Source organism: Thamnophis elegans, chromosome 17, assembly GCF_009769535.1.
Source record: "Thamnophis elegans isolate rThaEle1 chromosome 17, rThaEle1.pri, whole genome shotgun sequence".
In the NCBI taxonomy this organism is placed as follows: domain Eukaryota; kingdom Metazoa; phylum Chordata; class Lepidosauria; order Squamata; family Colubridae; genus Thamnophis; species Thamnophis elegans.
The window spans coordinates 5009880-5035006 of record NC_045557.1 but is presented as its reverse complement, the minus strand read 5'-3'; the positions used below and the strand labels follow the sequence as shown (position 1 = coordinate 5035006).

The 25127-nt window shown below is 50.5% G+C and overlaps 1 protein-coding gene across 5 annotated transcripts; it reads left to right on the top strand.

Annotated features, from left to right (window-relative positions):
• Positions 1-247: 247 nt before the first annotated feature.
• SHC1 (SHC adaptor protein 1) lies at positions 248-24546 on the top strand. 5 transcript variants are annotated; one of them, XM_032234371.1, is made up of 14 exons: positions 248-361; positions 5761-5811; positions 12348-12509; positions 12905-12975; positions 14472-14535; positions 16851-16970; positions 17419-17472; positions 18512-18563; positions 19150-19276; positions 20145-20319; positions 20556-20616; positions 20767-20907; positions 21823-22079; positions 23245-24546. In XM_032234371.1, exons 2-14 carry the CDS (start codon positions 5800-5802, stop codon positions 23371-23373), a joined length of 1425 nt encoding a protein of 474 aa, XP_032090262.1. In that variant the 5' UTR covers positions 248-361; positions 5761-5799; the 3' UTR covers positions 23374-24546. The 5 variants fall into 5 exon arrangements, with proteins under 5 accessions (XP_032090262.1, XP_032090264.1, XP_032090263.1 ...); XM_032234372.1 differs by lacking the exon at positions 248-361 and adding an exon at positions 834-865 and having other exon boundaries at positions 5759-5811; XM_032234370.1 differs by lacking the exon at positions 248-361 and adding an exon at positions 928-1064.
• The last annotated feature ends 581 nt before the right edge of the window (positions 24547-25127 follow it).

Below are 25127 nucleotides of genomic sequence, written 5' to 3'. Positions count from 1 at the left end.
TTGTGTAGTAGTCTTTAATTACAACCCCCCCCCAACCTCTCGCGTAGTGTTCTGTCTATCCCACCTTAGAATAACCCAGTGGAAGTAAATTAGGTTGAGATGGGTCCCAGCTGACGGGGGAGGAGTGGGTAAGCGAGTCGCAAGGCACGAGCGGCACTACAGGAAGCAGTAGGGAAGGCTGATAAAGGCAAGGGGGCGGTGGCTGAAGAAACCCTGCCTTCAAGGCGGGACGGAACCCGGAAATGATTAGTGGGGGGGGGGAGACAGGCAGGGGCAGAGAGGTCCAGAAGTTTGATCGGTGAGGCGCCGTCGGAGCAGCCGCAGTCCGCCGCCTTTGTCCCCCAATGGTGCGGCTATCCCGGTAAGAAGGGGCTTCACCTTCTTCCCCTGCCCCTTATTTTAAATTAATGTTAATTGCACCGCGTAACCCTGCATAGTCGGCCAGTTTGGGGGGGTGGGGTTTACTCGAGCGCTGCCGTCTCGGGTGGGGTGCACAACAGCCCTGCGAGGGAGGCCTGCGCGATCTTTCTTTGCCCCCCCCCCCCCCCCGCGACGTTCATTTTATCGGCGTCGTTTGCAAACCGCTCCCTTGCGGGATGGGCGTGGCGATCCCTCGAAAGAAGAGAGGGGCGCCTTGCAGAAAGGTAGACTGTCCCTGTGGCTGGAGGCTCTACCTCCTCAGGGCTCCTCCTTTTGCATTTTAAGGAGCGGAGGCTCAAAAGTGGGCCGGTCCCGGGTGTCGAAAGCGCGGCTTGTTTTCCCGAAAATCAAGGGTGGGTTTGGCGGCGAGGAATCCGCACCCTCTCTTCCCCCCTCGAGTTCCGTGGAAGCGCCGCGGGGAGGATTCCCGAGCCGTCTCTCAAAAGGTTTTGTAATCGAAGCGGGTTACTAACCTCTTACTCAAGAGACTGACGAGGCCAGGCTATCCCCCCCCCCCCGCCTCCTGTCTGCGCGACGGGCCGGGGAAGAAAGGAATGTGAGATAGAGGAGAAAAAAAGGCGAGGGGGAAACCCCGTGTCTTGCGGACCAGAGGGGAGACCTCTCCGAAAACAGAAAAAAGAATGGTATTCGAGAGAAGCGAGCGGGAGAGGGGGGGAAAGCATGCCGGACCAGAGGGAAGACTGCGTCCGAGACGTCCGCTTCAAGCGCTTCGCTCTTTCTACGGGGCTCCTTTCTCCCTGGAGTTTCTTGCCGGGCAGCGCTCTTCTCGGCTCGTCCCTGCGGCTTCCTCCTCGACCCCGAAAAGGGGGGAAAGGAAGAGGAAAGAAGGACGAAGCGAGCTCCGCTTTGGGGTCGGCGGGGATGGGAGGAAAATCCACCCAAGATTTTTTTTTGGGGTGGGGGGGCGTCCGAAACGTTTTGCAGAAAGCGCCCGTGATACCTTAAAAACTTGAGCTGCTTGTTTTCTGAGTGTTAGGGGTGGATGATGGTCTCTTGAACCCTCCGAGGTTTTTGTGGGGGGCAGGGTGAGCCTCCATATCTGGAGAGTGTTGGGGGGGGGAAAGGGTGGGGGGGATTTCAGTTCAAATCCCTAGTACAGGTCTGGGTGAGCAGGGGGCTGGACTAGATGACCTCCAAGATCCCTTCCCACTCCGTTAGTGTTACACCCGTTGCCCCGGCGGAGAAATGCTCGGCGATTTTAACGTTTTTACACGGAGAAAACCGCTGCTGGGTGTGTCGGTCTCTCTTTCTCGGTTGCGAAGTTTGGAGGGGGGCAGGATTAATCTCTTTCGATGACAAGGCTGGGTATTGCAAAATCGGAAAGGGGAGGATTATTTATTAAACGCGTTTGCTGCCAGTTCTCGATACTCCCCGATGCTTGGAGCCAGGATTAATGTCCTTATTCAATTGACCTGCTATCCATAAGTCCCTCTCTTCCCCTCCCCTCTCCTCTTTTTTTTCTTTTGGAAAAAGAAGGCACAAAAATCACATTTCTTTTTTGCATCATCTGTCAAATTACTTCAAACCTTCTTGGGCCCAAATCCATCATTTTTTTTAGACTTTGCACCCCTATCCAACAATGGGGGATTTTCTCCCGCTTAAAGAACCTGTGTCCAATTTTGCTAAGCAACTGAGATCTTTTTTTTAATTGAAAATTTTGCAAAAAAACCAAACTTTTGCAAATGTTTACCTCCCTCCCCCTCCCCACCCAAACCTCCCCCCCTCCCCAACTTTCCCCCCCACTTCCCAGAACCAATACAGGGTATAAATCTTTAACAAAGATATTCTAAAATAAACTTAGTATCATCTTTCATTTGAGCTTTAACTCTTTGCTAGGCTAACTCTAAACAGATTATATCATTCCTTGTTTCTTCAGTCATAAACTATCTGGAATTTCTTAGTCCCATATTTATTTTGAGTATAGTCAATCCATCTTCTCCACTCCAGTTTATATCTCTCGTTTGAGTGGTCCTTGAGATATGCTGATATTTTAGCCATCTCTGCCAGGTTTGTTACTTTTAATGTCCATTCTTGAATAGTAGGCAAATCTTCCTTCTTCCAGTATTGCGCCACCAACAGTCTCGCTGCCGTTATTAAATGCAAAATCAAGTTAGTTTCTATAACTGTGCAATCAGTAATTATACCTAACAAGAATAACTGAGGGGTAAACTTTATCCTTTTTTTAAAGAACATTTTGCATAATCCACCATAATTTCTATCCAAAATGCTTTAACCTTTTTACAAGTCCACCATATATGATAGTAGGTAGCATCAGCACAATCACATCTCCAGCATTTAGGTTGTAAATTCGGATACATAGTGGCCAGTTTTTTAGGATCTAACAAGCCACTGAGATCTTAATTCGTTTCCTTGGACATCCCGGGCGATTTTTCTCAACCCAAATTCTGTTTAAACTTTTCTGTTTAAGAAGAGGGGAAAAAACCCTGCCTCCCACTGTCCTATTTCCCCCCCCCCCTCTCCTTCTCCAGCTGCCTCTTTTTTAAAAAAAAGTGACAAATGCAGCCCCCAAATCGGATAGCGGGGAGCCTTCCCCATCTCCCATCCCTTTTGGGGGCAGGCGGGGCGATCATCCCTCCCCTTAAGAAGGAGGGCTCTGCATTTCTCCAATTTCATCCCTTTTTTAAAAAAACCCGGAGAGGAGGAAAAAAAAAAAAAAGGAACTACATCATCCTCTTTTTTGGCAGGTCAGTTTTTCTTTTTTAAGTTTTGCTTTCCTTCCCCCCCCCCCCCCTTTAAGAAAAAAGAGGAGCTTTAAAGCCTTAAAAAGTTAAATAAATCTCTCTTTTTCTCCCCCCCCCTTCCCCTTTTTCCTCCGGGTAGTTGGCACGAAATTCTGCGGGGCTGGGCTTTTTCACTTTGGAATTGGCTTGTCACTCCATCTATCCCCCTTCCTTGTATTTTTAGGTTGGAGACCCCCACCACCATTCCTTAAAATGCTGAGGGGGGGCTCCCTGTGGCTGAGCCCCCCCCCTTTTTTTATTCCTGCAGTCCTGGAAAGGGGGGGGGGGAATGCCACGTTTCCCTTGGCTGCCGAAGCGAGAATCCGAAGCGAAGGAAATGCAATTCTCCTCCTTTGCAAGCGGGTCATTTTTTTTTAGGGAGGGGGAGTGAGCTAAAAAGGTTGGGGAGGGGGAGTTCTCATCTTTTGGGTCTCCGTCCCCCCAAATTGTGGCTTTTGTCGTTCTCCCGCTCCGAAGCCCACCCAAAAAAGGGACAAGGGAAGTGTGTACGAAAAAGCAACTTTTTTTTTCTCCTCTTTTGGGAGGAAAACTGCCCGTCCGTCCTTCAGGAAAGCTGTCAGATAGACTGTGCCCACATTGGGAAGCTCTTCAGAAAGAGTTTGTGCTTCGGGTTGAAATCTTCCCTTTGGGGAAGTGGGGGGGGGGGGTCCTTGATCTCTGCAACAGAAGTGGAATTTGGACGCTTCTTTTGAGCCGCTGATGGTTTTGGTTCAGGATCTGTGGGAGAAAATGAAGTTGGAGTGTGAGCATCTTGGGCTGGTTAACAAGAATCCCCCCCCCACCATATATGTATAATTATAGAAAACCAGGATAATGCCACCCACCTCCCCAAAAAGAATTGCCATTCCCTCTGGGTTTGATAAAATATTCCCCAGCATCCCCTTCCTCATTTCCAAGCCCACCCATCCCATAATCGCAGAGGCTTGGAAGTGCCTTTCCTAGTGGGACTTTGGAGATAGACTGCTTTGGTACATGGAGGTTCTCCGTGGTTCTCTGGCAGTGAACAGTCCCACCGCATCTGATCGGTCTCCCTTGGAAGGAAGACCTGTGCCCTTCCAGCAGGAGTGGCCGGGGAATTCTGGGATAGGAAGCCCACCTCCTCCTTAAAGCATTGCTGGCTGGGGAATTGTAGGAAGGAAGGAGAGAGAGAGAGAAAGAAAAAGGAGAGAGAGAAATTCTTGGAGTTGAAGACTTGAAGCATGCTGGCTGAGGAATGGAAGGAAGGAAAGTAAAAGGAAGGAAGAGAGAGAGAGAAATTCTGGGAAGGAAGGAAGGACGGATTGATTCTGGGAGTCGAAGCCCACCCCCTCTTAAAGCATGCTGGTTGGGGAATTATGGAAGGAAGGAGAAAGAGTGAAAGAAAAAGGAGAGAAAGAAAGAAAGAAATTCTGGGAATTGAAGTCTTAAAGCACGCTGGCTGAGGAATGGATGGATGGAAGGAAGGAAGGAAGGAAGGAAGGAAGGAAGGAAGGAAGGAAAAAGAGAAAAATTCTGGGAGGAAGCCCACCCCTCTTAAAGCATGCTGGCTGAGGAATTCTGGGAAGGAAGGAAGGAGATGGAAAAGAAAGAAAGAGAGAGAGAGAGAGAAAGTAGAGAGAGAGATTCCAGGAGTCGAAGCCCACCCCTCTTAAAGATGATGGCTGAGGAATTCTGGGAACGAAGGAAGAAGAGATATAGAGAGAGATTCTAGGAGTCAAAGCCCACCCCTCTTAAAGTATGATGGCTGAGGAATTCTGGGAAAGAAGGAAGGGGATAGAAAAGAAAGAAATAAGGAGAGAGAGAAAAAGAGAGAGAGATTCTAGGAGTCAAAGCCCACCCCTCTTAAAGCATGCTGGCTGAGGAATTCTGAGAAGGAAGGAAGGAGATAGAAAAGAAAGAAAGAGAGAGAGAGAGAGAAAGTAGAGAGAGAGATTCTAGGAGTCAAAGCCCACCCCTCTTAAAGTATGATGGCTGAGGAATTCTGAGAAGGAAGGAAGGAGAAAGAAAAGAGAGAGAGAGAGAGAGAGAGAGAAAGTAGAGAGAGAGATTCCAGGAGTCGAAGCCCACCCCTCTTAAAGATGATGGCTGAGGAATTCTGAGAAGGAAGGAAGGAGAAAGAAAAGAAAAGAAAGTGAGAGAGGGAAGAGAGAGTCGAAGCCCACCCCTCTTAAAGATGATGGCTGAGGAATTCTGAGAAGGAAGGAAGGAGAAAGAAAAGAAAAGAAAGAGAGAGAGGGAAGAGAGAGTCGAAGCCCACCCCTCTTAAAGACGATGGCTGAGGAATTCTGGGAACGAAGGAAGAAGAGATATAGAGAGAGATTCTAGGAGTCAAAGCCCACCCCTCTTAAAACATGCTAGCTAAGGAATTCTGAGAAGGAAGGAAGAAGAGAGAGAGAGAGAGAGAGATTCTGGGAGTCGAAGCCCACCCCTCAACCCACCAAGTCTGAGAAAAAAACGAGATAAAGGCACGAACGAAGGCATCGTCTTCCTGCCTCCCCCCTCCCCTCAAAATCTCCAGCCCCTTCCCCCTCCCCTCAGAGCCCCCCTCCTTAATTCCTTCTTTGTCACCAAAATGCAGGTTTGGCTCCCGCGACGAAACAACTCTCCGGTGCCCGGAATGGAGTATACGGTAAGGGTGGGCACCTCCCTCTCCCTGCTTAAACGGTGCTGGGCTGCTCAGCTGCTCTTCCTCCGCCTCCTCTGACCGGTTCCAACATGGCTGCTGGACTTCAAACTCCCAGAATCCCCCCCGCCACGCACACCGCTGGAAGGGGAGGAATTCTGGGAGTTGAAGTCCCCGCGGCTTAAAAGTTGGGTGAGCTTTGCTCTCTAAAGCGGTGACGGCATTAAAACGGGGGTGATGGTTTCGGCTTCCTATCCCGGCCTTCCCCCCCCTTCTCCCCCGAGAACGCAGTTGATCGTAGTTTATTTCCTGGAAACAAACCAGGGTTTAGGCACACGAAACCTAACGAAAGACTCAATTTTTTCCCTATAAACCTCCACGGGTTTTTTTTCGTAACGGGGGCTCAAACCTTCACCGGTTGTGGTTTGTACGAGTCAGGAAGCTTGGGATACAGCCAGCCGCGTGGGCTGTTAAAAAAAAAAGGGGGGGGGACACTTTGTAAAGCAGGAAATAGAAGTCAAAAAAAAAAACCGCGCAGGAATTCAGCCAGATATAACTCTCGGTCACCGTATAATTATCACACCGGCTAGTTGGGAACGTCGGCAAATATTTTTTGTTCCCTGCGGGGAGAATCTGTCGGCTGTTTTTAAGTGCTTATTCGGCAGGGGGAAAAGATCGCACCTTGTTGCCCTGTTGAAAGTGACCGAGGAGGGGGCGGAGGGGGGGGGAAGGATGGGTGGGTTTCATGAGGACTAGCGCCCTGCAGCCACAGATTTGGCGGGTTCCAGAGCAAATAAACTGGGGTGGTGGAAATAGACGGCGCGAGAGACAGAATGAAGAGAGATGCGTGAAATAGGTCTCCAAAGTGGCCTTTGGAGACAAGCATGCCGGTTAGGGGGGATTCTGGGAGTGGAAGCCCACTCCTCCTAAAGCAGGCTGACTGGGGGATTCTGGGAGTGGAAGCCCACCCCTGTTAAAGCAGGCTGACTGGGGGATTCTGGGAGTGGAAGCCCACCCCTGTTAAAGCAGGCTGACTGGGGGATTCTGGGAGTTGAAGCCCACCCCTCTTAAAGCAGGCTGACTGGGGGATTCTGGGAATTGAAGTCCACCCCTCTTAAAGCAGGCAAAATGGGGGATTCTGGGAGTGGAAGCCCACCCCTATTGAAGCACTCCAGCTGGGGGATTTTCCCGATAAAAGGGCATTGCACTGAAGAAATGTTTTAAAAACTTGGAAAACGGGGGTTATATATATTTTAAAAAGCCCATCTAGAAAGTTTGCATTCACGCTTCCTTTCAAGGCAGCCTCTTCCCGCACCCCCTCTTCCAATGGTGCTGGACTCCGGCGCTGCTGGGAATGAGGGGCTACATAGTCCCGACCTCTCTGGGCGTGGTGGGGGGGTTGCTGCAATTTGAGGCCGGATCCCTGGACGAAAAATTCAAAACCTTTGGCCATAGGAGCTTGTAGTAAACTGCACCCTGACCTTCCCCAGTTTTACAAGGAAGTGGAGAGCTGGAGTAGGGGTCTCCTGGGGGGGAAGGGTGATTTCCTGCCCTCCCTTCCCAACCCCTCCCCGGGTCCTTGAGCGAGGTCATCCGAGCATCCGGTGGTAAGGCTGGGAGCCAAACGGCCCTCTCGTCCCACTCCTTCCTCTCTTCTGCATGTTATTTTTTCCCGTCTTTCAGCTGTGTCCAGGTGGGTGTTTCCGGTGACCCTCCCTCCCCAGAGGAAGGAACCAACAAGGGGTGGGAGGGGGCTTCGCCACAGCCCACCCACAGCCGGACATGGACCGTCCAGGAAATGGCCTTGGCTGCCCACCAGAATTAGTTGGTGCAGAAGGGAAAAACAACAACAGAATAACAGAGTTGGGTGGGACCTCGGAGGTCTTCTAGTCTCACCCGCTGAGGCTAGAGGCCGGGATCTTAAAATCTACCCCTCTTAAAGTCTGCTTTGCTGGGGGATTCTGGGAGTCGAAGCCCACCCCTCTTAAATCATGCAAACTGGAGGATTCTGGGAGTCGAAGCCCACCCCTCTTAAATCATGCAAACTGGGGGATTCTGGGAATTGAAGCCCACCCCTCTTAAATCATGCAAACTGGGGGATTCTGGGAGTCGAAGCCCACCCCTCTTAAATCATGCAAACTGGGGGATTCTGGGAATGGAAGCCCACCCCTCTTAAATCATGCAAACTGGGGGATTCTGGGAATTGAAGCCCACCCCTCTTAAATCATGCAAACTGGGGGATTCTGGGAATTGAAGCCCACCCCTCTTAAATCAGGCAAACTGGGGGATTCTGGGAATGGAAGCCCACCCCTCTTAAAGCATGCAAACTGGGGGATTCTGGGAGTCGAAGCCCAGCCCTCTTAAAATTTTCAAGGCGGAGAACCCCTGAATGAAAGGATTCAGCGTCTCTTGTGTAATATTCTCTTGGAGGAGGGCAGGATCTGATGCTTCGGGGGGATTTGCAATCCCAACTTCGGAAAATGTGTGGTTTCTTCTTTGCAAAGTTTGTCTGCCCTGCAGCCCTTGGCCGGGGGGGGGGGAGTCACACATTGCAGCCCCCTCCGAGGATGGGTTGGGGGCTTGGTCGGACGGCGGTTTTGGTGGGCAGCCGGATTTCAGCTCCGTCTTTTGCTTCGTTGCCAGCTTTGTGCCCCCGTTCTCCTCCTCCTCCTCCTCCACCCCAAATGTGGTTTGCAGTCTTTTTTTTCGTTCTTCCTGCGCGGCTGATGCGAAAAACAGACTTTGTGTTTAAGCCAACAAAACTGTTAAGGAAACCGCAGCTTAGCCGGCTGCGTCTTTGCAATAACAACGACAACAATAGCACAAAAACCTTGCAAGGGCTACCCAAGGTAGATATTGTACCGGTAGTCCTGGACTTACAACCGTTCGGCCTTACGACGGCACTTAAAGATGGTGGCAGCATCCCTATGATCAAAATTCAGGTGCTCCCCTTTCCTTCCTTCCTTCCTTCCTTCCTTCCTTCCTTCCTTCCTTTTTCCCTACTATGATCTTCCTTTCCTTCCTTCCTTCCTTCCTTCCTTCCTTCCTTTTTCCCTACTATGATCTTCCTTTCCTTCCTTCCTTCCTTCCTTCCTTCCTTCCTTCCTTTTTCCCACTATGATCTTCCTTTCCTTCCTTCCTCCCTCCCCTCTTTCATCTCCTCCTTATGTCTGTTTATCTATATATCATCTATCCTCTTTCGGTTCTTTCTTTTTCTTCCATTCCTTTCTTTTTGCTTCCCCCCCTTCCTTTTCCTCCCTCCCTCCCCTTGCTCATTCCCTCCTTATGTCTGTCTGTCTACATATCATCCATCTGTCCTCTTTCTCTCTCTTCCTCTTTCCCTCTCTCTCTCTCTTTATCTTTCTTTCATTCTTTCATTCTTTCCTTTATGTTCTCCTTTCTCACTTTTCTTTCTTTTTATCTGTTTCTCTCTCTCTCCTCCCCTCCCTGTCTCCTCCCTTCTTCTTTTCTTCGTCCTTTCTTCCTTCCCTTCCTTTCTCTCTTTTCTTTCTCTTTATCTGTTTTTCTCCTTCCCTCTCTATCTTCTTCCTTCTTTTCTTCGTCCTTCCTTCCCTTCTCTCTTTTCTTTCTCTCTTTGTTTTTCTCCTTCCCTCTCTATCTCCTTCCCTCCTTCTTTTCTTCATCCTTCCTTTCCTTCTCTCTTTTCTTTCTCTCTTTATTTGTTTTTCTCCTTCCCTCTCTATCTCCTTCCTTCTTTTCTTCGTCCTTCCTTCCCTTCTCTCTTTTCTTTCTCTCTTTATTTGTTTTTCTCCTTCCCTCTCTATCTCCTTCCTTCTTTTCTTCGTCCTTCCTTCCCTTCTCTCTTTTCTTTCTCTCTTTATTTGTTTTTCTCCTTCCCACTATCTCCTTCCTTCTTTTCTTCGTCCTTCCTTCCCTTCTCTCTTTTCTTTCTCTCTTTGTTTTTCTCCTTCCCTCTCTATCTCCTTCCCTCCTTCTTTTCTTCATCCTTCCTTTCCTTCTCTCTTTTCTTTCTCTCTTTATTTGTTTTTCTCCTTCCCTCTCTATCTCCTTCCTTCTTTTCTTCGTCCTTCCTTCCCTTCTCTCTTTTCTTTCTCTCTTTATTTGTTTTTCTCCTTCCCTCTCTATCTCCTTCCTTCTTCTTTTCTTCATCCCTCCTTTCCTTCCTTTCTCTCTTTTATTTCTCTCTCTTTTTATCTGTTTTTCTCCTTCCCCCTCTATCGCCTTCCTTCCTTCCTTCTTGAGCAGGGGATTGGACTAGAAGAGCCCCAAATTCCCTTCCAACTCTGTTATTCCTTCCTCTTTCCTTCCTTCCTTCCTTCCTTCCTCCCTCCCTCCCTCCCTCCCGCAGCCCTTCTCTCTTCCCGGAGAGCAACTGTGCCTGTCCTACCTCGCAAGGCTGTTGCACACCTCCCTTGATTTGCAAGGGAATCGAGACCCAGAAGTGGATAAAGATTGTCCCGACTTAACGGATTTCTGGATGGGCAAAGCATTCCGTGGCTCTGTCCTCAGTCACGCTCCCCCCTCGTGCAAACCCCTTTTGGGCCAGCCCTACATTGTCGCTCTGTTCCCCCCCTTCCCCCCCCCCAACTGTCACCCTGATCCATGCCCTGTCCCCCCCCCCACACCCGCCTTGGGCAAACCCAAGCGGCCTCTCCCACCCACCCACCCCCTCTTTCCTGGCGCATCCCCCCCTCCTCCTCCTACCTCCCGCTGCGTCCGTCCATCCTCCCCCCCCCTCTTCCTCGGCTGGTGTGACTCAGCAGCCTGCCCTTCCCCTCGGTAGCAGCCAGTGACCAGGCCTGGAAGGTGGGGGGGAGGGAGAGGGGGGGGCTTGGCCTCTTGCCTCTGCCCTTCCCTTTCCCCTTCCCCGCCTTCCCTGGCTGGAGAGGGATTTTTTCCTCTCCGAGCAAAGCTGGATCAGGAATTGCAAGAGAAGGGATTCTCCCCCCCCCCTTCATCCCCCCCCCACTTATCCAAAGGGGGCTCCGGACGTCTCTTTCCCCCCCTAAACGGACTCCCCATCCTTCCTGGGCTTTTAAAGGGCTGAGTCGCCCCTCCCCAACCAGCTGGGCACGACCATCCTCAAATTGTCGCCGTCAGCTGGCTTGCCTGGCTTTAACAGGGCTCCCCGGGGGCTGCCACCGCTGCGGCCAAGCCTCCCCCGTTTTGCGTCGGCTGGAGAAATGGCTGTTTGATGCCCCCCACCCCTCACACGCCTTGGCACAGATAACCGACCCGGTGCCTGCGATGCAGAGGTCGTAAAGACGGAGCTTTTGCACAGAACGGAGAGGATGAGGACTCCCCGGGTGTCGGAAGGGTAGCTGAAGCGGGCCGAAGTTCAACAGGCGGCAGCTGAGACGGGCCGAAGTTCTACAGGTGGTGCCGGAGCTTGGAGAGGGAAGAGCCGCCGGGGAACTTCTAAAAACAGCCCCCTAGTGGGGGGAAAATGCCAGCGACACAGCCAAGGCCTCACCCTCTTCGTCTCTGAGGCTGCGCTAAGGCAGGCAGGAGTTCAACAGGCGGCGGTGCATCCGGAGGGGAAGGGCCAGGCACGTCTTAAAACAGCCCTTTGGGGCTGTATCATCGGTAACGGACTAGAAACTTCTTCCTCTCGGCGGCTGCACACAGGCGGAGGTTCAACAGGTGGAGCTGCAGCTGGAGGGGAAGGGCCAGGAACTTCTCAAACAGCCCCACGGAGGGCGCCGTAACATCAGCAACAGCCCTCTGGGGTGGGGTGGGGGGCTGTAGCATCAGCAACGGAGCACAAATCTGGCCCTCGTTCTTTTGCCTGGGAGCAGCCGAGGCAGGCGGAAGTTCACCAGGCGCTGCTGCAGCCGGAGGGAAAGGGCCAGGAACTTCTCAAACAGCCCCACGGAGGGCGCCGTTACATCAGCAACAGACCAAAAATCCTTGGCCTTCTCCGGGGCCGTGCGGGGTCACCGGTCACCTGGCGGGACGATTCCTGTTGAGTCAACAGGACGGCTTGCCTGATTTGGAGGGGGGTGTTGTGATTTGGCAGCAAAGGGGAGCCAAGCAGGAGTCGGCGGAGGCCCCCCCTGTTTCCGGCATGCCAGCAGGGACTTACCGAGACGCCTCGTCGGGATCAAGTTGGACTTTGGGGGGATCCTGACCATCCCCATCGCGGTCGCCTCTCTCTCGCTCTCTCCTCTTCGCTGCTTTGTAGCCCCCTCAAAATGGATCTTATCCCAAGAAGCAAATACACCCACTTGCAGGATGAATCGCTGGACGAAGGGAGCCCCGTGGCCGAGGAGGGCCCGTCTCCTGACCCTTCCTCCTCCCTCGGGGTTGCCCCGTCACTGACCGGCTCGGGGTCTTCGTCCTCCCTCAGCCCCATGCTGCCTGTGGGGGATCACCCCGAATCGGAGAGCAGCCCCACCACGCTGTGTTCCTTCTTCCCCAAAATGGCTAACCTGAAACTCTCCAATCCCGCGTTTTTGCTGAACCTCCGGTCTTTTTCCCGTGAGCCGGGAGTCCCCGAAGACTCTCCGTGCGCCGTGGCCTTGCCGGACTCAACAGGGGTTGTCGGTCTCTATTCCCAGGATATGAACAAACTGAGTTGCGGGAAGAAAATGCGGGTCGAAGGCGGTCAGCTGGGCGGCGAGGAGTGGACGCGGCACGGGAGTTTTGTCAACAAGCCCAGCCGGGGTTGGCTGCACCGGGATGACAAGGTGATGGGTTCCGGAGTCTCCTACCTGGTCCGGGTGAGTGAGGAGGCTGGTGGTTGTGTGAGGCTTGCACACTTGGGGGTGGGGGGGGGGACAGGATGGGACAAGGGAGCGGGGAAGGGGTGGGGAGTAGTTGCAACCTTGTTCAGGAAGGTTGGTGTTTTCCCGTCAGGTCGTTCTCGCTTTAACGACTGCAATTGAGCCCGTTGCTAAGCGAGACATTTGTTAAGGGAGTTTTTGCTCCCGTTTTACGACCTTTTTCACCACAGTTGTTTTTTTTTTTAAAGGGAATCCCTGCGGTTGTTCAATTAGTAACAAGGTGGTTAAACGAATAAAAATCGAAATATAAATGATTAGAAATCGAATAAAAGGGTGGGACACGCCCGATTTCCTTCGCGTTTCTTATCTCTGCTCTCCTTCTCGCCCCGCAGTACATGGGTTGTGTGGAAGTGCTGCAGTCCATGCGGGCCCTCGATTTCAGCACGAGGACTCAAGTTACCAGGTGAGCAGGCTGGCAATACTGGAGGTGGGAGGGGGGGGCAGAAAGAGCCCCCTCCCCATGCTTTGGGACATGATAACAATTTCTGCCATTCAGTTCCTGCATGTAGTTTCTGAATTCATTTCTGCTCCAATTTATATGCAAATTATCTATCTATCTATCTGTCTATCTATCTATCCTTCCTGTCTGTCTGTCTGTCTGTCTGTCTATCTTTCTATCTATCTGTCTTGTCTTGTCCTGTCCTGTCCTGTCTTGTCTGTCTATCCTGTCTGTCTGTCTGTCTGTGTCTATCCTATCTATCTATCCAATCTATCTATCCTATCTATCTTTCTATCTATCCAATCTATCATCTATCTATCTATCTATCTATCTATCTATCTATCTATCTATCTATCTATCTATCTATCTATCTATCTTTCTATCTATCTTTCTATCTATCTATCTTTCTATCTATCTTTCTATCTATCCAATCTATCTATCCTATCTATCCTATCTATCTATCTATCTATCTATCTATCTATCTATCTATCTATCTATCTATATCTATCATCTATCTAATCAATCTATCTAATCTAATCTTATCTATCTATTATCTATCTATCTATCCTATCCTGTCTGTCTGTCTGTCTATCTTTCTATCTATCTGTCTTGTCTTGTCTTGTCCTGTCCTGTCTGTCTATCCTGTCTGTCTGTCTATCTGTCTGTCTATCATCTATCTATCTATCTATCTATCTATCTATCTATCTATCTATCTATCTATCTATCTATCTATCATCTGTCTATCTATCTAATTTATCTCTTATGTTATCTAATCTATCTATCATCTACTATCTATCCTGTCTGTCCGTCCGTCCGTCCATCCATCCATCCGTCCATCAATCTCTGTTTCCCCCCCCCCTCTGCAGTCCAGTCCATTAATGGACAGGAAGCAGCTGGAGGGGGCTGGAGAAGCTGCATGGACTATGTCTCCCCCCCCCCATCCCGATTAATTTACTAACGACAGGAAGCATTGATCCAGCATCATCAAATATTTAAGGGGGTCTCGCTCTCTCGATTTCCCCCTCCCCGCTTCCTTCTCTCTCTCTCCAGGGGTGGGAGGGGGATACGTGGGTTCCCCCTCCTCAAAAAAGTGGGTTTCTCACCCGATTCACGCCAAAGCTCAGGACTTTATGGTGTGTCCCCCCCGTAACCCCCCCCCGAGCTGCGTTTCTCGGCCTTGAAGAAGGGCGGACTTCATCTCCCAGAATTCCCTGGGGTGGGTGGGGGGAGAGTTGGATTCTGGGAGTTGAAGTCCGCACGGTTCTAGAGGTTTATGTGTCTCTGGGCTTGCTGAGACCCCAGGGGGACCCCCACACACAATTGACACAAACACACACACACACACACACCCCAAGCAGAAAGGCTACGGGGAATTGCTCTGCTTTTGCTGCATGTTTCGTGTGTTTTGACATGCTCTAATGCCTCCCATCCTTCCTCTTCCTCCTCTTCCTCCCCTGCAGGGAGGCGATCGGGCTGGTTTGTGACGCTGTGCCCAGCAACAAGGGAGCCGTGCGCAGGAGGAAGGTAAGGCGAGATGGGGAAGCCATTCCTCTGGAAAGGGATAGGGTTTCCTGCTTGGGCAGGGGGCTGGACTAGAAGACCTCCAAGGTCCCTTCAAACTCTGTTATTCTGCTACTTTCCTTCCTTCCTTCCTTCCTTCTCCACAACTGGAAGTTTTTAAGAAAAGATTGGAGAGCCATTTGTCTGAAATGGCATATAGATAGGGTTTCCTGCTTGGGCAGGGGGCTGGACTAGAAGACCTCCAAGGTCCCTTTCTACTCTGTTATCCTATATTCTGAGCAGGGGGTCAGACTAGAAGGCCTCAGAGGTCCCTTCCACCTCTTATTCTGTATTATGGGCAGGGGGTCAGACTAGAAGACCTCCAAGGTCCTTTCAAACTCAGCCTATATTCTGAACAGGGGGGTCAGACTAGAAGACCTCCAAGGTCCTTTCAAACTCAGCCTATATTCTGAACAGGGGGTCAGACTAGAAGACCTCAGAGGCCCCTCCCACCTCTTTGATTCTGTATTATGGGCAGGGGGGGTCTCGCCTCCCTTAACGCCCCCATCCTCCTCCTTTCTCAAACTCAAAAAGCAGGAAGCAGCCCCTCCTTCATCCCTCGGAAACATTGGGGTGGGTGGGAGTGGAGAAGCCCCCCCCCCTCCCCTCCGCCCGAGCCCCCAGGAAGGAAATGGATGGATGCGGTTAAATAGGAAACCTGTAACCGCTAAGACCTGGCTGAGAAATCAATCGGAGGCGTCAATCAACATTTTTGGAGCCCCCGCAGAGCCGATCGATAGACTAGCGCAGTTCTCACTAATGGATGCTGTCGAAAAAATGGGGAGGGGGCTCATTCTCCCCCCCCCCCAATTGTGTGTTATTGGCGGTTTCTTCTTCCTTGGGATTTCTTAGCATCAGCGAAAGGGGCTGGTTTAATGTTTGCATCTCCTTAAGCCAATCCCCCCTCCTCTCATTGAGTTTGCCAGTGGGGGGTGAAAGGGGGTGGGTTTCACGGGAATTACAGGGAGTCCTTGATTGACGACAGTTCGCTTAGCGACCGTTTGAGTGGTGCAGTGGCCTAGAGGCGGCGCTCTCTCGCCTCGTGATCGGAGGATGTCAGTTCGATCCGAGGTAGAGGCAGATATATGTCTCTCTCTGGGCACGATGAGAATAGGATCTGCCGAATGTAACTCCTCATTGGTGACAGGAACGGCGTCTGGCCACTCAGCTCCAAAAAGTGTCCCAGATTCCAGCAACGTTGTAAAAAGCGACGTAGGATTGTTCACACTGAGGACCGTTGCTGCATTCCCACGCTTACGTGATTGAGGATCACGGATGCTTGGCCACCGACTCGTATTTATGACGGCCGCGGCGTCACACGAAGGGGGCCACGCGATCCCCTTTTGCGACCTTCCGATGAGCCGAGTCGACGGGGGGAAAGCCCGATTCATTTAATGACCAGGTGTCTCACTTAACCACTGCGGCGATTCACTTAACAGCCGTGACGGGAAACAGTCTCGCTTAGCCACGTAAATAGATGTGGTGCTTAGTTGTGGTTCATAAGTCAAGGACTACCACACACGCTAGCTACCGAGTGCCTGGATTTTGACCGCAGGGGTGCTGCAACGGTCGTAAGTACGAGGACTGTTCATAGAGCCCATTTTTCAGTGCGGTTGTGACTCGGAGCGGTCACAAAACGAATGGTCGTCGTAAGTCAAGAACCCCCTGAAACATCCCAGCTTCTGAATGGCCTGAATTTATTGATATAATTTATCTGCAAATGTCCTGCTTAGCGACCTAAACTTAGGGCCCCATTGTGGTCATAAGTTGAGGACCCCCCCTGTAACAAGCCGGGCCTGAATTTATTCATAATTTATTCACAAATGTCCCGCTTACCGACCTAAATTTGGGATTCCCATTGCAGTCGCAAGACGAGGACCCCCCCCCCCCTGAAAAATGCCAGCTTCCGGACGTTTATAGTTCATAATTTATTTCAGGAACGTCCTGCTTAGCAGCCTCAAAAGAGCCGAGGTGGCGCAGTGGTTATAGTGTAGTACTGCAGGCCACTTCAGCTGACTGTTATCTGCAGTTCAGCGGTTCAAATCTCACCGGCTCAAGGTTGACTCAGCCTTCCATCCTTCTGAGGTGGGTGAAATGAGGACCCAGATTGTTGTTGGGGGTGATATGCTGACTCTGTAAACCGCTTAGAGAGGGCTGAAAGCCCTATGAAGCGGTATATAAGTCTAACTGCTATTGCTATTGCTAATTGGGTTGCTCTGTCATGGTCGTAAGTTGAGGACTTGTCTGAATTCTGGTTTCTCTCTCTCTCTCTTCGGCAGCCCGGTGGCCGGGCGCTGAACTCCATCTTGGGCAAGACGAACCTGAAATTTGCCGCTATGCCCATCACACTGACCATCTCAACCAGCAGCCTGAACCTCATGGCGTCCGACTGTAAACAGGTAAGGTTCCCTCTTCTGCCTTTCGTCCGTCCGCCTCCCCCAGTGGGCTTCGTTTAACCAAGGTCTCGTTTTGCGACGTGCGTCGCGCGACGCAGAGGGAAGAACCTCCTCTCCAGGCCCCGAATCCTGGTTTGGGTCTTCAACCCCCACCACCCCAAAAAAGTTTTTTTTTTTCCCCTCTCGAAACCCAGTGGGGTTTTGCACAAGAGAGGATAATAATCAAGAATAATAAAAAGATCGATTAACAGAGTTGGAAGGGACCTTGGAGGTCATCTAGTCCAACCCCATTGGGAGTTCCTTCGTTTTTTTTTCTCTCTCTCTCTCTTGAAGTCCACTGGCGTTTGGCACAAGAGATGATAAACCGAGGACTGTCTGTCTTGTGTTTTCTTTGTCCTGATTCAAACTGGTCGACATCCGTTCTCAATTTTATTCTCCTTTCGATTTGTAGATCATTGCCAATCACCATATGCAATCAATCTCATTCGCTTCCGGAGGGGATCCAGTGAGTATCGTGATATTTCCCCCCCCCCCAAATCCTACACTTGATCCCGCCGTTATTTGAAGCGAGCATAAAATAACGAAGGATTTTGGGTGCTCCTCAGATCAAAGGATTCCACCGGTGTTTTCCCTGGTGTGAGAATCCCGGTGGATTAAAATTGATCTCTTGCCAGCTTGTTTTTCCTCCCTCCGTCCTCTCTGTCAAGGCCCAGGTGTATTTCTGGTCATCCCCTTTGTCATCCTCTTTTAATGACGCCATAATCCTTGTGGGGTGGAATCCGGGCAACTGAATGAAGCTAGAAAAATGTTTCATGGCCAGTTGCCTTTCCTGTCGCCACAGGGGAGTTTTGTTCGGCAGATATATTCTCATTGTGCCCAGAGAGGAAAGAATCTGCCTCTACCGAGGATCGAACTCCTGCTCCAGCCTCCTGGTTGTGAGGCTACTACACCACCCTGATCATCCTCTTTGTATTAGGTGCAAAAACAAATAATGTTTCCGTAATTAATTAAGATTAATTGGGGATGAAGGAACGGAAGTTCAGCCTTCAAGTTGCGGATTAATCTGGGGTTTATTCTTCATCGGCAGGCAGTCCTCGATTGAGGACCGGAATGGAACCTAAAATTTCTCGTGCTAAGTGGAGAGCGTCGTGAAAGTGACTTGTGCCCTGTTTTGCGACCTCTCTTAAGTTGTTAAGGAAATCAGGGCAGTTGTTAAATGGGTCACACGGTTGTTAAGTGAATCTGGCTCATCAGACAGTCGTTAAAGTGGGTCATGTGACACACACACACACAGGACATAAATCCAAGTTAGTTTGAATGTTAGTTAGTTTGATCACGGGGCTACGGCAACGGTCATAAGGGTGAATCACGGTCGTTAGTCACATTTTTCAAGGCTGTTGTAGCCACAAACGGTCGCTAAATGAACAGTCATAAACCCAAGGACTCCAAAAATCTGGGTATTATTTTTGTACAACTGTGTGCAATTTTTTTTAATCCTTTCCCTAAATCTGGTGTTCAACTTATTTTGCATTTTTTCCCCCCAGGATACGGCGGAATACGTCGCTTACGTTGCCAAAGACCCCGTCAATCACCGAGGTAGGTTTTTTCCCGTCATCTTGGCTTGGATCTTCCAATCCTGGCTTGATCCTGGCTTCTTTTCCTGCAGCCTGTTTAATTGTTAATCAATTCGGCTTGGAAACACGATGCCTTACCAGTTCACTTAGCGACCGCTCGAAATGACAATGGCGCCGAATAAAAGGAACCCAGGGCCGCTGTTCACACTTAGCGACCGTTGTCACCTCTCCCGCGGACAACGGGATCCGAATTGGGAACGGGCTCACGTTTACGCCGGTTGCGGTGTTTCTCCTTTTGCAACCTTCCGGCAAGCAACGTCAACGGGGGAAATCCGGATTTCCCTTTAACAACCGTGTTTCTATCGGAACACCTGCAGCGATTCGCTTAACGGCGGATCGCAAGGAAGGTCGTAAAACGGGGCAAAGTTCACTTGAACAATTTTCGGGCTCCATTGTCGTAAAGCCGAGGATTGCCTGTAGGACGTGACGGGGTTATTTTCCCCCCTCCATAGGCACCTGATGTTCAAAGAATCCGTAATAATAATGATCAATAATCAATAATCGATCAATCAAGGCCACCCCCTTTTTCTTTGGGGGTCTCTTTGCAGCTTGCCATATCCTGGAGTGCCCCGAAGGTTTGTCCCAAGATGTCATCAGTACCATCGGACAAGCATTCGAATTGCGCTTCAAGCAATACCTTAAGAATCCTCCGAAACTCGTCACGCCCCACGACAGGTAGGGCACAAGCAGGATTTGAACCCGCTGCCCGGGGCGGGGAGGGGGGGAGGTTTGTGCGTGAAGGTGCTCCTCGACTTACCACAGTTTTAGTGTCCGTCCGAAATCGCAACGGCACTGGAAAAAAATGAACTTGGGGCTGGTTTTTTTCACACTTCCGACTGTCGGATTACAACCCGTGGTCACGTAATCAGATGCTTGGCAACTCGTATTTACGACCCCGGGATGTCGCGGCATCCCCTTTTACGACCGTCGGATGAGCCCAAGTCAACGGGGTGGGGGTGGGGGAGCCAGATTTGCTGAACAACCTTAAAAACTGAGGTAATTCACTTAACAACTTCGGCGAGGAAGGACATGAGGGAAAATTCACATAATGTGTCCCGCTTAGCCACATACATTTCGGGTTCCATGCTGGTCGTAAGTCGAGAACTGCCTATATTGACTTGATAACTGTGGTAAGACAGGTCTTGGGCAAAATTCAGTTGGGCGTCTCGCTTAGCAACATACGTTTTGGGTTATGTTGTGGTAAGTCGAGGACTACCTATATTCACTTAATAATTGGCAAGACAGGTCTCGGGCAAAATTCACTTAACAACTGTCTCGTTTAGCAACGTATGTTTTGGGTTCCGCTGTGTTCGTAAGTTGAGGACTTCCATTGGGGTCATAAGTCAAGGACTTAAATTTGGGCTCCGTTGTTGTAAGTTGAGGAATAAAGTTATTATTCACTTAATAATTGTGGTAAGACAGGCCCTGGGCAAAATTCACTGAGGTGTTTCACTTAACGTTAATTTTGGGGGTTCTGTTTTGGTCGTAAGACAAGGACCACCATCTGTGTTCCTGATCTCGTTCTCTCACCACTCCTGACCAGGATGGCTGGGTTCGACGGCTCCGCTTGGGACGAAGAGGAAGAGCCGCCGCCTCCGGACCACCAATATTACAACGATTTTCCGGGAAAGGAACCTCCTATAGGAGGGGTCGTTGACCTGCGTTTGCGGGAAGGGGCTGCAGCGGCTCAGACCCCCAACAATTTGGGGGCCACCTTGGTAAGCTCCCCCCACTGACAATTATGCACGATGCAGACGTATATATGCATATATACAGTATATGTATCTGCTGAACAAAACTCCTCATTGGCAACAAGAAAGGCATCTGGCCAGGAAACAGCTCAATTCAGTTGCTCATTGTTAAAAGACGATGATTGCAGGAATATTAAGCTGCGGGAAAACGGGACTTAAAATATTCATTTGAACCTTCAATTAAACCTCCTTCCTTCCCATAGCCCGTCGGACAAATGGTTGCTGGGGACTACGAGTCCAAGAAGCCACATTCAGTCACACAAGGTAGGTGACCCAGCAATGAATTTGTTAAAGTTAAATCTCGCCTGGGGGGATTCTGGGAGGTTTTCAGAGGCGGTTTTCACAAGCTGGCACTTTGTAATTGTGGGGAGGGGGTTTCTTATTCCATCCTGTTTCCTCCCCCGCCCCTTGCAGGCAGGGATCGGGGCCCCCCTGGCCGCACCGAATTCGTGGTGGACCCATCCTACGTGAATGTGCAAAATTTGGAAAAATTGCAGCCGGGCAGCCAGAACGCGACCTCCAACGGGAGCGTCCAGAGAGATCTCTTTGACATGAGTGAGTAGCGCAAGAGGGCGTGGGAAGGGCCAGGGAAGTTCCTGTAACAGGTAGTCCCCGACTTCCGTCCGTTCATTTAATGACCGAAGTTATAATAGGACTATTTCCCAAGGCCAGAGAAGGAAGAATGGAAGGTGGAAACTGACCAAGGAGAGATTCAACCTAGAAATAAGGAGGAATTTTCTGACAGGGAGAACAATCGACCCACGGAACGGAAGTTGCCTTTGGAAGTTGGAGGGAGGGGGTTGGGCTAGATGACCTCAGAGGTCCCTTCCAACTCTTGTTATTCTATATTCAATGGGACTCTGTTCATCTGTTAAATCTGGGCCAAAGCTTTCAAGAAGAGACTGGACTGCCCTCTGTCAGAAATGGTGTTAGGGTCTTCTGCTTGGCCGGTGGGGGGGGGGGCGGTGGGGGGGTTTGGACTAGATGACCTCACGAGGTCCCCTCCAACTCTGCTATTTAGGACCATTTCCCACACTTAACAACTTTTGCAGCATCCCCATGGTCACGCGGTTGACATTCAGGCAACTGACTCGTAGTGATGACGGTTGCAATATCCCGTGAACCACTTTTCTAATGAGCCAAGAACCAGATTCGCTTAATAACCACGTCGCTAACTTAACGGCGGTGGTTTCCCCTTAACACTGTTGGCAGGAAAGCTCATATGGTGGGAGAAGAGAAAGGAAGAAATAAATAGAAATATACAGAGGGGAAAAAAGGAGGGAGGAAAGGAAGAAAGAGTGGAAGAAAACAAAAAAAGGAAGAAAAGGGAAGAAAGGAAAAAAGGGAGGAGGAAAAAGGGAAGGAAGGAAGGAAGGAAGGGGGGGAGGGGAGAGAAACCTCCCTCTGTTTTGGTCGTAAGTTGAGAACAACCTATAATAGATGACTCCTAATGGCGGATTTCATCCCCAGAGCCTTTTGAGGATGCCTTGCGGGGGGGGCCGCCACCCCCTACGCCTCCCACCCACCCACCAGCTACCATGGAGGAACAGCTCCGGCGGGAAGCCTGGTATCACGGACAGATGAGCCGCAAAGAATCGGAGAAGCTCTTGCAAGCCAATGGAGATTTCCTGGTGCGAGAAAGCACCACCACACCGGGACAGTATGTGCTGACAGGACTTCAGGGAGGGCAGCCTAAACACCTTCTTCTCGTCGATCCGGAGGGAGTGGTAGGTGTGGCTCGGGGGGGGGGGGGCCAATATTATACTTTTTTTTGCGGGAAGGATGTGTTGTTGCCTGCCAGCGGGAGCCGATTCGGAGAGTGAGAAGGGTTGGGGAGGAACCTGGGCCAGTCCTGGAGTCTGGGGAAGGCTCGGATGAGGAGGGCTCTGTGTCGGAGGCAGAGAGGGGGCCAGGGCCGTCTGACAGTTATCAGCTGCCTTCGGAGTCAGACATCAGGGAGGCAGAAGAACAGCTGGAGCCTGTTCCCAGTGTGCACATGTGCAGAGTTGCCAGACGAAGGGAAGAGCTAAAGAACGGGGGTCGACTTGGGAGGAAGGCCACAACTGGACGGTGAATGGCCCCTCCCAGAGAGAATAAAAGGAGCGAAAGGGGAGTGGAGTTTGCAGGAGGCAATTACTTTGCTTCATTGGTTCGTGACTCTCCGAGACTCCTGGCCAACTTTTGCAGATCTCGGCCTGTCAGCTCTCCAAGCCAGATAAGGTCTGTGACCGTAAATCCTCCCTCGAAAAACTTTGCTGGATGGGAATGAGCAGAATTCACTGTCAATTAATAAAAGGGGTTTTTGCCAGGACAAGGCGTTGGCTTCCTGCTCTTGGGAAGCCTCGGTCTGAACGTTTAGTGACCATTCGAAGTGACAACAGCATGGAAAAAAGTGACCTTGAGACTGCTTTTCACACAAGAGCCGAGGTGGCACAGTGGTTAAATGCAGCACTGCAGGCCACTTCAGCTAACTGCAGTTCTGCAGTTCGGCTGTTCAAATCTCACCGGCTCAGGGTTGACTCAGCCTTCCATCCTTCCGAGGTGGGTAAAATGAGGACCCGGATTGTTGTTGGGGGCAATATGCTGACTCTGTAAACCGCTTAGAGAGGGCTGAAAGCCCTATGAAGCGGTATATAAGTCTAACTCCTATTGCTATTGCTACTTAACAACCGTCGCAGCTCCCCAGGGTCATGTGATCAAAATTCGGACACTGGGCAACTGATGTTTATGACAGTCGAGTTTCCAGGGGGTCGCGTGACTGATTCCCTTTAGCCAGGAAGGCGATCAAGCGGGGCACAATTCGCTTAGCGGTGGCCTCGCTTAGCGGCAGAAACTTGGGGCTCGATTGCAGCAGCAATTCAAGGGTGATCTACTGATTTGTTCCCATCCCAGGTTCGGACGAAGGATCACCGCTTCGAAAGCGTGAGCCACCTAATCAGCCACCATATGGACAATCGGTTGCCCATCATCTCGGCCGGCAGCGAGCTGTGCCTACAGCAGCCCGTCGAGCGGAGAGCCTGAGCACGACAACCGGAGTGGCATCACTACAAACGACGCCCTTCTAGCGGGCGATTCCTCCGCGTCTCTTTTTCTCCCCGATGGACTCGTCCGACAGCTGCTAGAATGGGCTGTCGCCTCTGCCAAAGCATTTTTTCTGGGGTCGAAGGGGACTCGGATGAGCACCAAAACCCATCGTGCCCTCCCAGACCACCTCTCTCTACGTCTTGCCAGCTTTTCCTGGTTGGAGCCAAGCGCCGTCTCGCCACGTTTCTAGTCCTCGGTGAGAACGGTCTCGCTTCGGTTTTGTTGACGGTTCTAGAGGAAGTCCTTCTTGCCTTGGACAACTTTTGTCTCCTCCGCTAACTGTTAACGGTATTGATGGGGGGGGGGATCTTGCGTGTGCCACACACACGCAGTGCCTCGTTGTGTCTTCTGCCAGGTGCGACTGATGCCAAAGTCCCCGCGAAGGATTTTCTTTCCGGGGAGATTATTGCTTAAAAGCACAAAAAAAAAAAGGGAAAGAAAAGGGCAACTTGTTTGGGTCTGGAAGGCAGAATCTTCTCTCTTCGCTGCCCACAGACCCAGCTCACGCATTTTTATATATGTTCTGTGTGTGCCTTGAGCCTTTTTCAGGTCAGATTTTATGCAAGATTCCTCCGGAAGGTCTCACAGAGCTGCCTGGGGTTTGGGGGAAAGGTTGTAGGATGGAGAAAGTCGTTTCTCATTCGCCTCCTTCTGATCCGTCGCAGTTGCCCCATAATTTATCCCCTTCTTTTTTCCCCCACCTGCAAAAGCCCAGGCTCTCTCAGGGTTAAGGGACGTTTTCCCTGAATTTTGGGATAGTTTCCAAGAAGACAGCCCCAAAACTGAAGGGAGAGTCCCCCACAAAAAGGATGAAAAGGGGGAAAAAATGGGTTTGTCTTCCAGCACTGAAGCTGGTTTCCTTCCCAGTTTCTGTACATAAGTTTGATAATTTGGTGTTGCATGTATGTTGCTATAATCTGAGGCCAATGTGTAGCTTTACTCTCTTATCACTGTGCCTGTCCCCGCTACTCTGTGGGACACCCACCCCCCCAAGCCCACCTCAGCCCCTCCTCTCCATGTCCTTTATACACACTTTGTATCGGTTTGATTTTCTCGTGATTATACCAAAGGAAATCAAATAGTTATTATTAAAGGTTGGTATTTCTTTAGCGTGTGGCTCCTGGGTGCCTTTTTTTTCTCTCTCTCTCTCTTTGGGGAGGGAGAAAGAGAAGGAAGGGAAGAAAGAAAAGGAAGAGGGAAGAGATAGGAAAGAGGAGAAAAAGGTTGAAAGAGGGAACAGAAAGAGAGAGAGAGACGGAAGGGAAAGGAAAAGGAGGGAAGGAATAAATGAAGGGAGGGAAGTGGATACAAGGAAGAAAGGAGAAATGAGAGGTAGAAGGAAGGGAAAAGGAAAGGAGAAAATGAAGAAGAAAGATAAAGGAAGGGAATGAGAAAGAAGTAAAAAAGGAAGAATGGTGGGAGGAGAGAAAGGAAGAAATAAATAGAAATATACAGAAAAGAAAGGAAGGAAAGAAAAGGAAGAGGGAAGAGATAGGAAAGAGGAGAAAAAGATTGAAAGAGGGAACAGAAAGAGAGAGAGAAGGAAGGGAAAGGAAAAGGGGGGAAGGAATAAATGAAGGGAGGGAAGTGGATACAAGGAAGAAAGGAGAAATGAGAGGGAGAAGGAAGGGAAAAGCAAAGGAGAAAATGAAGAAAGATAAAGAAAGGAAGGGAATGAGAAAAGTAAAAAA